Source organism: Papio anubis, chromosome 4, assembly GCF_008728515.1.
Source record: "Papio anubis isolate 15944 chromosome 4, Panubis1.0, whole genome shotgun sequence".
In the NCBI taxonomy this organism is placed as follows: domain Eukaryota; kingdom Metazoa; phylum Chordata; class Mammalia; order Primates; family Cercopithecidae; genus Papio; species Papio anubis.
This window is the reverse complement of record NC_044979.1, coordinates 3,963,382-3,978,477: the sequence shown is the minus strand read 5'-3', so window position 1 is coordinate 3,978,477 and position 15,096 is coordinate 3,963,382. Positions and strand designations below refer to the sequence as shown.

Sequence of the window (15,096 nt, the reverse complement as noted above, 5' to 3'; positions counted from 1 at the left end):
AGAACAGACTAAAGGCAAGATTGCTCACTATGTGACACCTCCCAGTCTTTAGGCCTTTATGAATGCATGATTCTTACGTATCTGAAAGAGCGACAGCCATCCTGTGCTCCCTTCCGCCAGCCCGTTCAATACTCTGAGGGTTACTTAGTGATCTGAGAAGGCACAGTGAGGTGTTTAGCTCAACAATAGTCAGCTCCCCTAGAGTAAGGCCACATCTGTGAAGATTACTGTGTAGTGGGGCAATTAAGAACTAAACGGTGCCATCATGAGCAGATTTCCCTAAATGCTTAACTAAGAGTGGCGGACAGGGGCTGAAGAGAATGAACCCCATTATCTTCAACACACAGCCCACAATTCGCAGGGAAACAAAATCAACAGCTTTGCTTGAGGATAAGCAAATTTCAACCCCTGAAAATCTTGGAATGTGGTTACTGATGTGGAGGCTCGGTCTTCAAGGGGGGTATTCAAGGGGATAAACTCAAACTCTCCCACTGTCTTTACCCTGGGCTGCATTCCTTTATGGGGCCAGACTCCACAGGCACCTGGGCAAACACACATTGAGAACGCAGTGACAATCTCTGCCTACGACTCAGAGGCCACGCTGATGGCCCTCAGCAGGAACCCCACAGGCAACCCTCCCACATTCCCACAGGACATCTTGGTCACCGTACGTGCAACAGCCACAGAGCCACAGGGTGCCTCTATGACCCCAGGATCTTCCATGGTTCATAATATCCCAGTACAGATGAGAGGAGGGACAGAGTCGGAGAGGCTGGGTTGTACTAACACTGGTTTATTAGGCAGATAGGAAAAGAAGATGAAGTCAATAGTCTTTAACAAGCCAACTAGCTAAAGGAATAGATAGCCCCTTTCCATTCTGGAGACAACACGGAAATCTATTAATATTAAATATTGTCACGAGGTATGCACCTGCCCACAGGGGTATTACGATGGAAATACCAGGGTAGTCTGCAGGGCCAGGCAGAAATGACAGGAAAAAAAAAGCCAGAGAAATTGAAATACCTCTTGGACCCCAGAAGACAGAGGTACTGATCTCTGTGACGTCAGGAGCCCAGCGTAGAGCAGCTGGATAGGTCGCTAAGAGCTTTCATTTCTGCTTATCGGGTCTCACACACCTGGATAAACCAGTTATTGAAAGCTGACCTGCTAATGAGAAGCTTCTGGCACTTGCTGGTGTTTCCTAACTGAATGGGTGACTGGCCTGCCTCTCAGGGCCGGGACTGCCGTGCGGATGCCTCTCCATGAGGTTAGCAGCTAGATTTAGATCATTGCGCGGGACAGGGAGCTCACACTGGGGTCTGGGAGACACAGCACAGGTTTCTGAAGGGTTCCCTGTCCATTAGGCAGCACCCAACTGACAGATGGGTCATCCTTCAGCTCATTAGTTTCCCAGCGCATGACAGTGGCCAGCTTTTTTTTTTTTTCTTCCTTCCTATTATAAACAAGTCTTTGATGTGACTGCGATGATCTACGGATGATCTACGTATCTGGGTGTGTGATCCTCAAGCACTTAATGCAAGGTGGAGGGTAAACAATGGCCAAGACCCAAACTGCAATGTTCCCTGAAGTCCAACCTGCTTGGAGTCCTTGGGAATATGTACAATGGTTAACAGGGCTTGAGAGGAGTCAGCTGGGAAGGTGACAGCGAGACTCTGCCCCGCAGAGGGACCGCTGAGGACGAGACCCCTGAGGACGAGACTGCCCTGCAGAAGAACCGCTGAGGACGGACCCCTGCAGGCCGTCCACGCCCACCACGCGTGTCATCCTCAGGAAACGCAATCGGATGCTCAGAATTTCGCCCCTAAAGGGACTCAGGGCAGTCCCAGCTCAAGAAGACGTCTTTTTTTAACCTTCTGGCTTAGAGCCACAACCCCAGGCTGAGGATGCCACATCAGCGGCGTTTCCTCGCCACGCTGCAGGCGTGACTCACGTTTCCAAGACTGCAGGGCCCCCGGGCCGAGCGCGGCTACTGAGAGCACAGCGTCCTCCCTTAGCCCCTGCTCATCTGCACGGAGCAAAGCCGTTGCTTTCTCCGCTGTCAGCGCTTTATACGACTCGGATGTAGGCTCTGAGAGGGCACGGGCCCGCCCTTAGACGGCGACCCGAGGGGCAAACAGGATGGAGGCGCGATCCTTTGGGGACTGTGGTCTCGATTTTATCTGCTTCTGGGCTGTGCGGGTGGTTTGCTCTCCTGGCGTGAGCAAAGGCCACTAGGGGCCCGAGGAAATGACCCACCGATGCAAGACCGCCATTGCTCTGAGCAGGGTCCGGCCCCGCGCCAGAGCCCGCGCTCCGCCAGGGAGGCCTGCGCGCTCGAGACCCGTCGCCTCCGGGTCAGGCGCGGGACACCAGGCGAGGGGAGCCAGGAGCCGGGAGGGGCGGCGCCGGGCCCGCAACCCCACCCTGTCCTCCCTCCGCCTCCTCCCGGCCAGACCGTCCCCTCCCAGGCCCCAACTCCGCGGCCGTCCCCTCGCAGCCGGCCCGTCCCGCTCGGGCCCGCGTGCCCCGCAGCCGCCACGCGCCCCGCCGTCCGTGCCGCGGCTCCCGCCCGAGCGCGCGCGGGCCGGCGGTGGCGTGTGCGCACGTCATATGGGCCGCCCGCCTCCCATTGGTTGCCGCCGCCTCACCAGACCGCTTGTGGACGGGCGCGCGGGCGGGGCGGGGCGAGCTCAGGCCACGCCCCTAGGCGGTGCGCGCGGGCGGTGGGTAGGCCGGGCAGGGTCACGTGGTGCGGGCCCCGCGGCCCGCCATATAAGCCCGCGTGCCCGCCAGGCGCCGCGGCCGCACTTGGGGCCGTCCCGGGCCGCGACTCCTCCTTCCCCACAGCCCCGCCTCCGCTCGCAGAGCCCGAGGGCGGGCGCCTCTCGGCCAGGTACGCGGCGGGCTGGGGCAGGGGTCGCGGGCGGGGTTTGGTCGCGCTGCAGCCGGTCCTCCCCGGAGGTAGGCGGGCGCGGGCCCCGTTGGGTCTCTGGGACGCTGGTCCCGCTGGGGCCGGGGGTGCTGCTCGCTGTGAGCGCGGGTCCCGTCCGCCGCTGGCCCTGGGCGAGTGCACCGGGTTCTAACCTGGTGGGGGCTGCGCTGCCGCCTGGCCCGGGTGCCGAGGTTCGCGTCCCGCGGGGCCTTCCTGGCTCTTTGTCTCTTCTGAGTGAACTTGATGACCCCCTTCTTCCAGGAAGCGCCTCTCGGACGCGGGTGACCGATGCCCAGATTGCACGACCACTTCTGGAGTTGCTCCTGTGCGCACAGCGCGAGGCGCCGAGGCCCCCCGCGAGCCAGCGCCGCGGGGCTGGCAGCCAAGGTTGGGGAGATGATCAGCGCTTCCGTGTCCGGGCCCTCCCTGCTGGCGGCCCATGGTGCCCCGGACGCTGACCCCGCGCCCGGGGGCCGCAGTGCTGCGATGAGCGGCCCCGAGCCCGGCGGCCCCTACCCCAACACCTGGCATCATCGCCTGGTGCAGAGGAGCCTCGTGCTCTTCTCGGTTGGGGTGGTCCTAGCCCTGGTGCTCAACCTGCTGCAGATCCAGAGGAATGTCACTCTCTTCCCCGAGGAGGTGATCGCTACCATCTTTTCCTCCGCCTGGTGGGTCCCTCCCTGCTGCGGGACAGCAGCTGGTGAGTACCCCCCCGCGGTTCTTCTGGAAGTAAAAAGGGTGTCTTTTCGGTTGAAAGTACTTTTCAGCCTATTGAGAAACATGCATTTGAAACTATAACTGTCCACAGATTGCAAGTGTGCATCTCCAGTTTGGGGATTTAGAGAAATGAAGGAGGGGTAGAGAGGACCTGGCACCCCCCAGGGCGGGTTCGGGCCACAGCTCTCTGAAGTTTGAGGAAGCACAGTGATGGAGATGAGGCAGGGAGATAATTGGCTGTTCAAGCAGGTGCTGTGCCAGGCTGACTGAGGGCCCTTCCCTCCTGGCGTCCGGGTACAGCCCCAGCTGTCATCCCGCGCCAGCCGCCCCGGATTGGCCGCCTGGGGAACTGGTGAGCAGCGGGACTGAAAGGCCATTGGTCGCGGCAGCAAACATGCTACCCTGCTGGATAACTGAAAACAAACCCGTCACATGTGTTCAGGAGGCGGTTGCCAGGGGAGCAACTTCTCAGTACTTCCTTTTGCCGGGTCGCTGAGTAAACCGTGGTCGGAAGCCAAAACGTTTACTCCCTGAACTGTTAGAGCTCTGTAGATTACGTTCTTAAGGAAAAGAGTAACCCCCTTACGACGTTTATTTAGATTTTCGTACACCCAGGCAGTAGCATAGATGCCTTACAGGGTAACACTAGGTCAGTCTGAACTGTGGACAGGGGGACTGCTGAGTGTCTTTACTAGAATTTCTTGGCTATCATTGAACCTCTTTTATAGAAATGTTGAGTTGATCTTGGCCCAGCAGATCCCTTACTGCTGCTGTAGTCACACAGCATTTGTTTCTTTAACGAGGTTTTGTCAGGTGCTTTCTACAACCTCAACTCTACAAGCTGTTGAAATGTTAATCCAAAAGTAGCACCACAAGCCCCTATCCTTAAGCAGCTTACAGTCTGGTGGGGAAAACAAATGAGTAAGTGACTCCAGTGCAGTGCAGGGGGCATCCTGTTTGCTTTATGGCTGACATTTGTCAGCCGACTGCTGACCATAGGCTTCAGATGCTTTGCTGTGTTCATTCCTTACAGCAATACCATGTGTAGCTTCATTTATAGATGTGGAAACCGAATCACAGGTGAAGTCACATCCAAGCGTGCGCAGGTAGAAAGGGGCCAAGCCATCCATGCTAACAGCTCCTGCTGCCTCTGTAGGTGTGTCTCCTGCACTGTGGAAACACATTGCCTCAGTTGACTCACTGCAAACAGCAAGCAGCAGAGTTTTGTAACAGATTAACAGAGGGCTGTGTGTTCAAGAACTAGGACATATGTCTGTAATTATTAAGTAGTGGGTAGAATGTTTTCATCATTGTTCTCAGAGGGAGGGGAACCTCTTTTGTTTTTTGAAACACTTTATGTGGCTGTACTAATTGAAAAATTTTTGAGACATATATCTAGATTTAAAATTCCATATTTCATATACATTTGGCAGAATAGTTTCTTTCCTTTCTAAAACTTGATCTTAGAAATGAAATAGTTTAGCCTTCAGTATTTGTAATTGAAGCCTCAAGGGTTTCTAGGAATATCTGGACAATTTCTCATACTATCATACTCTACCTTTTTTTTTAAACCATCAGCCAAGAGCATAAGTAAAATATCATAGTATGTTTTTTACCTATTTAGTTTTTAACCTTAAAAGGCAAAATTAAGCTATAGTGAAGTAAAGTTAATTTGGGGGGGTCTGTTTTTCAAAACTCCAAAATTAGAACATGATTAATAAATTGAAAACTGAACATTTTTTTTCTGAATGTTTGATGAAAACTGTGTTTCCTGTTTCTCAGTTGAACCTAAAATGTGTATTTCTTTCATACTAGACCAAGGTGAAACAATTGCAGGGTTCTGAAGAGCCCTGGGACCCAGTGACCCTTGTGTCCCAGCATCCAACCCCGCAGGCCAGCACCCCACTGCCCCCCACAGACATTCATTCCTGCCTTCATTTTTGCCATTTTACTTCTCTTTTGGAATGCCATTCCTTCCCACCTGTCCAAAATCCGAGTTTGTGTCTGTAAAGAATAACGATGCTGGACCACAGTGATCCCTTCTTTCTCTGTGTCCCAGTTACATAATCCTTATAATTTCACACAGGAGAAAACAAACATGCAGAGCCAGGTCCCGCCAGGGCAAGCTGGGATTGGAGGCTGAGTTTCCTCTTCTTGGTCTGGTATTCTTACCACAGCTTGAGGCGTGACCGTGCAGGAACCAGATGGAGAATAGGAGAAGCCCGCGTGGGGCTCTCTCGCCCCGTACTTGCCCACAGGCATGTGTGCACAGTGCTCAGTGCCCAGTACAGTACATGCTAGAACCCCTGAAAATCAACTCCAGGGCCACCCTAGGAGCATGTGACCCAGACTGTCAAAGTCACATCAGCAAATATGTATCTCATCATGTGCCCAATCCCAGTGCTGGGTGGTGGCAGGAGTGTCAGAGCTATGATGTGACAGGGTGTGGACAGATGCTAGCCTTTTTATTGTAAGATCGAAATCACACTGGATGAAAAGATAAGGTGAACTACATAGTCATTTAAGTTCTGTGTACTTTAGGCAAATGTGGATATTAAATACAAGGTTACATATTGCTCATGTTAATATGAATAATCCCTGCTTGATTCCTTTCTGTGTTTACTGAGCCATGTTCAACTGCACTAAATAATAGTGATTTTTTAAAAACTTTTCTAAACAGTACAATTTTGTGGGAGTGGTACTCAAAGAGAACAAGAATATAAAATCACTCTTAACTGTTATGTTATAGCTGATAATTTTTTCTAGGAAAAGGACTGGTTTGAGTAATGTCTTGTGTTACTAATGACCACACTGAAGTTGTGGAACTTGAATCTGCTGTATTCTAACATTGTCATCTTTTTTTTAAAACAGCTGTTGTTGGCCTGCTGTACCCCTGTATCGACAGTCACCTCGGAGAACCCCACAAATTTAAGAGAGAGTGGGCCAGTGTCATGCGCTGCATAGCAGTTTTTGTTGGCATTAACCATGCCAGTGCTGTATCCTGAATTTTCTGTGCTATGTCCAGAGTATCTTCTTAGGTTATACATTGAAGCGTTTTGTTTTGTTACATACTCAAATGACTCCATGTCATAATACAAACATGATGGTGGTACCTGCCCATTTCAAATTACTAAAAAGAGGAAGAAGAATGGGGCTGTCGATGACTTCATAGTGAAATATATTGTTTTATGGTGAAAATGCTAGCGGCATTTTATATGTAGCTTTCAGCAGGTTTATTCTTCTGGTTAAGTTTTTGAGTCAATGATGCCAGGGGAGATTTCAGGTGATCTTGGTGGTTACTGTAGCCTGTATCCAACGAATCCTTTCTTTAGCTCATTACACTGTTTTTATGGACAGTGAATTATTTGTGGTACAATAATAAAATACCCATGTTTTTGACCCTTGTGGTTTTCTTTGTGTTTTTGATCTTATTAAGAATCAGCAGACTTTTCCTTAACTTTTACATCACTAGAAATTGGATTTTGCCAATAACGTCCAACTGTCCTTGACTTTAGCAGCCCTGTCTTTGGGGCTTTGGTGGACATTTGATCGTTCCAGAAGCGGCCTTGGGCTGGGGATCACCATAGCTTTTCTAGCTACGCTGATCACGCAGTTTCTCGTGTATAATGGTGTCTATCAGTAAGTATGTGTTTTCAAATATTGGCTTTGGAAAGCTTACTTAACTTTCATTAAAACATGCACAAAGCTTAGATAGTTTCATATTTTATTTGGTTTTTATATAGAATGATCTAGATTTAGGTACAAAACTCTAAAAAAACGCTGCTATCCATAACTTAATGCAAAGGAAAACCAAGTAGTAGCAGTTACAACCAAACATTCAAATATAAACGTTTTGTAGCATTTCGTGGTTGATATGCATTCTGCATATCCCCACTACAGAGAATGTTTGATGCAGAATTGAGCCAGGTGAAACTGGCTGCTAAGGCACGGTTTCTTTTCTTGCTCCAGGTATACATCCCCAGATTTCCTCTATATTCGTTCTTGGCTCCCTTGTATATTTTTCTCAGGAGGCGTCACAGTGGGGAACATAGGACGACAGTTAGCTATGGTGAGTGAAATGATCATATTATATTATCTTGTAAAACTTGCGTCTCTTTACCTTGATAGAATTACTTTACATGATACATTCAATTTTGTGTTTATATGTTCCGGTTCAGACTTGAGTGACAATTACTGAGAAAAGGTTGTATTTTAAAAAATAGGTAATGATACCCAGGTAATTCTTTGCTAAATTATAAAGATTTGTAGATTCATAAATTCATAATATTTGATTTAGAAAGGAACTAGAGCCCTCCCACTGCCCCTTTGAATTGCAGATGTGGTCGGTGTTCTGAATTCTTGAAATTTCTGTAGTAAGCAGTAAAGAAAGTGACTGGTGTGTGAGTGTCCCCTCCTCCTTCGCCGTCAGAAGCAGATCTGGATGACCTCGTGCAGTGACACTTTGCTCCCTGAGCATCAGTCCGCCGGTGTTGCTTTTCACAAAATCAGAGTGGATGCAGGTGATGCTGGCCTCTTAGTCCACAGTCAAGCAAATCGAGCCTGAGGCTCCAGAGTCTGTCTCGGGCCAGGGCAGGGCCTGGTGTGGGTGGGTAAGGGGACAGCCTGGTTCAGACAGGCAACACCCTTCTGTGGGGCAAGTGGCCCTGGGCATGGAGGAGTGGTGATGAGAGCACCGCTGCACGTGGCCGGGCCACCGTGTAGATGGACTGTCCTGCCTGAACATTGCACCTGTTCCTACTGCAGGAGAAAGCAGCACTACCCCACAGGGCTCTCACAGCCCCCCTGAGGGAGATGGAAAGGTAGATGAACTCCAGGATGGCTTTAGCAGTTCTTAATTAGTTAAAAATTGGCATCTTAGCACTTTAATTTAAAAAACTAGAGGTGAACTTTTAAATGTTATTTTGAGTTGACTTTGACTGGCAGGCTGAAATAAAGTGAATTAAAAAAAAACAAACCTAGAGCTGTTGCTCTCGGAGATAAGCTCTGGGACTTTCTCGGAAGACTTATCTGGGCACCTCATGCTATTTTTAAAACAGTACATTTATTTTTGCCAGCTGATACCTCTGTGAGGAGTTGAATTTGAAGGCCACTTGGCTGTTTCACAAAAACAGAAGTAATTACAAGTAGAATTTGCAGTGTTCCACTGGTTACTGAGTCTGTGCTGCCAAATTTCTCATGATGGAGAAGAAAGGACTTTGCTTGCTTTTTTTTTTTTTTTTTGAGACAGAGCTCACTGTGTCACCCAGGCTGGAGTACAGTGGTACCATCATAGCTCACTATAACCTTGAACTCCTGGGCTCAAGCAGTCCTCCCGCTTCAGCCTCCTGAGTAGCTGGGATTACAGGCACATGCCACCTTGCCCGGCTAACTTTTTTATTTTTTGTGGAGATGTTATCTCCCTGTGTTGTCCAGGCCGGGCTTGAACTCGTCGGCTCAAGCGATCCTCCCACCTTAGCCTCCCAAAGCACTGGGATTTTAGGCGTGAGCCTGGCCTTGTTTTTTTTTAATATTAAAAATCTGGTCGAATGGTCCCACATGAAAATACTACATTGTTTTCATGCATTCGCCATCATTCCTGTTACAGTCTTCAAACGAGAGCTAGGCAACTCCATCTCCGCTTTCTTGCTTTGAGATTTTTGTTCCGGGACTCTTTGGGAGAGAATTCCTAAGAAGATTTTTAGAATACAATTGTCCTCAACCAGATTGACTAATTATACATTGTAACTGAAACTTGAATAACTTTTAAAGAGTTGATTATTTCTGTACGATAGGTTGACGCTGTTATATGTCAAGGCTTTTTAAATCAGTTTTAAGAAATAAGCATTATTTTGGTGGAGGTAGAAATTCCACAACATTCATAAGTTCTAAACATCTAGAAATGGTTGGAGGAATCGTTTTCAGTTTTGAAGATAGTTTCATTAAGTAATTCCTGCTGTGCTCCTTTGATCCTTACAGGAAAAAATGTTAAAGATAACTCAAAATAGGATAGTTGACATAATTATAATTCTCCTTATTTCAGCTTTCTCTTGATCCTTTTTATTCTTTAAACTTGGGGGAAAATGTTTGGATGTTCTTTTGTATCTTAAAACTGGAGGAGAGAGATCACCGCCTTAATCCCTTCCCTACTGGGCTATCTCATGAAACTGACCTCCCAGGTTCTGAGTCTAACCCCGCCTACCACCATTTTTATTCATAAAAACTTAAATCCTTACCTCTGGATCCCAACTGTTATTCTTTTTTCTCTTCAAAATTTGCAAACTCATTTCCATCCATCAAACTCTGGAAATGGCCCAGGGGCTTCACGGTGCAGTCCCCTCCCTCCTGCTGCATCCGTTCCTCAGGCTGGGCCCCTTGACGTCACATTCGTGGTGCGTGTTTTCCCCCAGGGCAGCCTTCCTCACATTCCACTGTTGTCATACTGTTTACTCACAAAATGGAAGCGGTTGGATGTTCTAGGGATAGTATCTAAGAGCTATTGGTTTAAGGTTGAAACCTACACCAAGTAAGACTTTGTGAAGGGAGGTGACGAGAGTGAAGTTGATGACAGTCTGAAGGTGAAGAGATTCCGAGGCTCAGTTCAGCACCAGGACCAGACCCGCCCAGATCCAGGGTCATTGGAGGTCTGTGTTTGGTGCTGATGGTTTTCCCTAGTGCAGTTGACACCTTCTCCTTCTTAGCTGTCTCAGTTCTCTTCAGATGCCTTTGTTCTAACTTATGCTTCCCTCCCTTAGGAGGAAACATAGTTACTTGCAAGAATAACCATGCTCAAAAGTTACAAGTTGGCTTTGCTTCAAGTTATATAGTCTCCTAGCTTTTTCTATGTGGTATTTCCGCTCCCCCCCCCCGCCCCCCGCACATGCCATTGTCCTTTGTGTCCGAAAATATAGCAGAAACATTTGTTATCAGCCTGTTTCAGTTTTTTTGTTTATTTTTTTGCTTGTTTATTTTTTTTTATTTATTTATTTTTTTTGAGACGGAGTCTTGCTTTGTCACCCAGGCTGAAGTACAGTGGCACAATCTTGGCTCACTGCAACTCCGCCTCCCAGGTTCAAACAATTCTCCTCCCTCAGCTTCCCAAGTAGCTGGGATTACAGGCGCCCACCACCACGCCTGGCTAATTTTTGTATTTTTAGTAGAGACGGGGTTTCGCCGTGTTGGCCAGGCTGGTCTCGAACTCCTGACCTCAGGTGATCCACCTGCCTCAGCCTCCCAAAGTGCTGGGATTACAAGTGTGAGCCACTGTACCCGGCCCAGCCTGTATGTTTAAAAGAAAATGAGTCAGTAACCATCATTTATAGAACTTGTTGCTGTTTGTAGCTTCAAGTCTTTTCTCAAGAGTAAGCTGCGAACTGCCAACAGCAGTCAAGCCTGTCCTGCTTCCACTGCCCGGCCCCACTGGGACACCTGGAGGCAGAGTCCCGCCCACCTCAGTGTCAGCCTGGGATTTAATTTGCCGTTCCTGTTTTTGATTGACCCAATTCAGCTGCTAATGATAATAATACTATTATTGTTATTGAGGGTTTACATGTATTGGGCTCTTACTGCTGCGCAGGGGACATTGTGCTGAACGTTTCCATTGTTAGCCAGTTTTGTCCTCTTAACATAACTCTTTGAAGTAGAAACTATTATTAGCCTATTTGTAAAAGGGGAAATTGCAGCTTAGGAAGATTAAACAACTTGGCCAGGTGGGTGGCAGAGTTGGAGCTGGCACCATGCTTCTCATTAGTATACCACATGCCCTTTCAACACATGGCTTGCACCTGCCTTCACCCTGGAAGTAGGTTGACAGCAGCCTGCGTTGGTGTCTGGGTTGAGAGGAGGATCCGTATTGCCATTTACAGGGTGCCACGATTAGACAACACTGCTGGAAGTCCCTGTGCCACGTGTCAGGTCCGCCCGGGCTGGTTGTCATTCATCTCTGGTGTCTTTGTGTTCTTACACTAATGCCAGGCCTCACTGTGGCCTCTGTCGACCAGGGATTCTAAAAGTCCACTTCCCATTGATTTATCAGCACGTTAGTGAACAGGTTGTCAAATGTGATGACCAATTTTCTTTCCAAGTTGCTGCCAAAAGTTTGCTCTTTTGTTTTCTCACTGCAGTGTGTATAGAGCCCTCCCAGTGTTCATATTTAACAATTGGCAATGCTTTCACATGATCAGTTCCTAAAAGCATGTATGTTTCCTAGAAGATCTTACTGTGTGTGTCCCCAGGGTAGTAACTGGCATACCTGGGTGACTCAACCCAGACTCGTGACTTTTGTACCTGCCCGTTTAGATGAGAGGATCCTGCGGTTTTCTGGATGAGTAATCTCCTTCATTGCCGAAGGTGAGGAGCTCAGCTCCTTCCTCTTAATGGAGGGCAATTAAGTAACGTGGGAAGGCACGATTCTGAGGGGAAAAAATTGTGTATGGAGGTTTCTCTTTGGCCCTTTAGCAGAAGCTCTGTGGCCTCAGGAAGGTCATTTAATCTCTTTGGGTTTGCTTCTTCATCAGTGAAATCCTGTTCTCTATTGAGAATTACCCTGCGGTGCCTGGTCATAGCAGTAACTGTAGTGTCTACCTCTCGGAAGCTCTGTGAGGGTCAAATGAGGAAGAATATGTAGAAAGGATTTCCAAACTGTGAAGCTCTGTGTGAACTGAGGGTAGAGTTACTATTCAGTATTACAAAGCATGACCTATTTCCAATGTCTGTTTCAACAAACTGCTGGTAAGGTGGGTTATAACATGGGCATCAGATACTAATAAAGGTTTGTGGCCGAAACCTCCCTTCAGATAAAGGTTCAATCCCTTAAATTGCAGTTAGAACTTTCAGGAACCTACCATACCGTAAGCATCACCATGCTTTGATAAAATTGGGTGTTTCCTTTATATAGATATTAATTTAGTTACACTTTCACCAATATCTTACACTTACATAATAGGCTTTATATAAGGGCCTTAGCCCTTGAGGCAGAGAATTATCCTAATTTTGCAGGTGAGAGCTGTGGCTCACTGGGCTGGAGCCATGAAGAAGGTGCAGGGGAGCTGGGAGAGCTGGCCTTAGGCTCTAGTTCTCTCCACATTTCCCACATCTCAGTCTTGTTTCTTCAGTCATATAAATGTTAATCTTTCTCATGTTAGGACCTACTTAATTGGTAATTAAAATATTTATACATTTAGTGCTAATTTTCTCTTTCCTTTTTTTTTTTTCCTTTCTACACACAGGGTGTTCCTGAAAAGCCCCATAGTGATTGAGTCTTCAAAACCACCGATTCTGAGAGCAAGGAAGATTTTGGAAGAAAATCTGATTGTGGATTACGACAAAGATTATCTTTTTTCTTAATCTATTTAGATCAGGCTGACTGTACAAATGACTCCTGGAAAACACTGTTCACCTAGTCTAGAATAGGGAGGTGGAGAATATGATGACTTACCCTGAAGCCTTCCCTTGACTGACGGCACTGGCGCCTGTCTGTGCCCTGCAGCATCCTGCCAAGGCTGCGTGGGTTCAGGCAGGTGGCAGTTTCCCAAGTATTAGATTTCATTCATGTGATTAAAACAAGTTGCCATATTTCAAAGCCTTGAACTAAGACTCAATTACCAACTATCAGTTTTGTATCAGTGCCCAAAGGAGGTAGGTTGATGGTGCTTAACAAACATGAAGTATGGTGTAATAGGAATAATATTTATCCAAAAGATTTTTTAAAATAGGGCTATGTTTAAAACAAAACAAAACAAAACAAAACAAGAAAAGCAGCAGTGATTCTAGAGAGGTCACGCTCCAAGTGGAGTCGCGGCATGGCCACGCTTCATGGTCACGCTCGTTCATCCTGCAGTGGCGTGTTTACACGGTCACACGTGTGTGTATTGCCAGCGGGTCAACTGTGCTTTTCATACCGTGGAAGTTTGTATAGACAATCTTACTGAGCAAAAGGCAATGAAAAGTCATGGTTCCCACACTGCGATATATTGGAATTTTCACCTCAGTTTATGAAGTGTATTTTGAAATCCGTAATCATCTAAGAATGAATACCTGTCTGCCATGTATTTCAATCTTAGTGAGCGAAAATTGTTTCTTTGTTACTACAGAATAGAGATGACTGTTTTTTTCCACAGCCCTATGGAATTTGCAATCTGTGATTGCCTTGTAAAAAGGAGAGTGCATATGTCACTGCATTAAACATGTGGTGTTTCTAAATATTCAATGATATTGGTGAGCACAATGTTTTCATTTAATGGCATAGACCATACCAGACCTAATTTGCAAGTATTGGGTCTTAAACTTCAAGTGCAATGTATATGAAAACCAATCTGAGCCTTGTATCTCTTAAATATTTATTTTTTTTAACGTGTGAGATGTTCGAGAGAAGTGTTCTCCATTCATTTCAGTGCTGCATGGAGGAAACTCGGCGATGATTTCTTTCCGTTGTGAAGTTCCTTTCATGTTACACCCTCCACTGAACCCTCAACCTTCGAAATACTCCAGTTTTGTGGGTTTAGTCATTTTTACTTACAAATTTCCCTTTTTGTATTTTGCAATTTACATGTGTTTGGTTTGTTTTAAATTCTGTGAAAGTGGCTTGATTAAAAGACTCCTTTTAAATGGAAGCCAGCAGTCAGCAGAAGGGAAGCTTAGAGGACCTTGCCTGTGAGCGCTGCTCTGTGTGTTTGGTTTTGTGTATGTAATGATCTTTGCTGGGGTTTTTTGCTTTGTTTTGAGGGAACTGTCTTGGAGTAAATTTTAAGTTCCTGAAGCTAATTTGTTTTAGAGGAATTTTGTTTTTTAAAAAGATAGGATCATTCTGAACTTTGGAATGACCCCCTTATATATTTTCTGAAAATGAAAACAATTAGTTACATGAAAAAAAATTTCCAATGAAGATGTCAGCATTTTATGAAAAACCAGAAGTTATTAGATGAAAGCAGTGAGTGAATCTTCAAAACAGACTCGATCATGCGCAAACATTAAGTCTTTCTCTCCGAAACCGGAAGTAAATCTTTATCTGTTAGAAATAATGTAGCCAAAAAAATGTAAATTGGAAGATTTTTTTGCCAATAGTTTATAGAAAATATATGAACCAAAGTGATTTGAGTTTGTAAAAATGTAAAATAGTATGAACAAAATTTGCACTATACCAGATTTGAACATCTAGTGAGATTCACATTCATACTAAGTTTTCAACATTGTGTTCTTTTTGCATTCATTTTTTACTTTTATTAAAGGTTCAAAACCAAGTGTTGTATTTATGTTTGTTTGCTTTTTAAAAAAAACAGTTGGGGTGGTATTCTCTATGTAGGATGTTAGATACACGCAGGGCGTTGGTTCCAGGATACCCCACGTATGCGAAAATCTGCATACTCAAGTCTGGCACTTGGCCCTATGGAGCCTGCGTACACTAAAAGCCCTCCGTATACATGCGTTTCACATTCAGCAAATAAACCATGTTT

At 46.5% G+C, this 15,096-nt stretch overlaps 1 protein-coding gene across 1 annotated transcript; it reads left to right on the top strand.

Annotated features, from left to right (window-relative positions):
* The first annotated feature begins 2,689 nt into the window (after positions 1-2,689).
* Positions 2,690-14,883, top strand: INSIG1 (insulin induced gene 1). Its single transcript, XM_003896909.4, has 6 exons — positions 2,690-2,893; positions 3,194-3,632; positions 6,521-6,645; positions 7,122-7,288; positions 7,619-7,718; positions 12,874-14,883. The coding sequence occupies exons 2-6, from the start codon at positions 3,221-3,223 to the stop codon at positions 12,901-12,903; spliced, it is 834 nt and encodes a 277-aa protein (XP_003896958.1). The 5' UTR covers positions 2,690-2,893; positions 3,194-3,220; the 3' UTR covers positions 12,904-14,883.
* Positions 14,884-15,096: the final 213 nt, after the last annotated feature.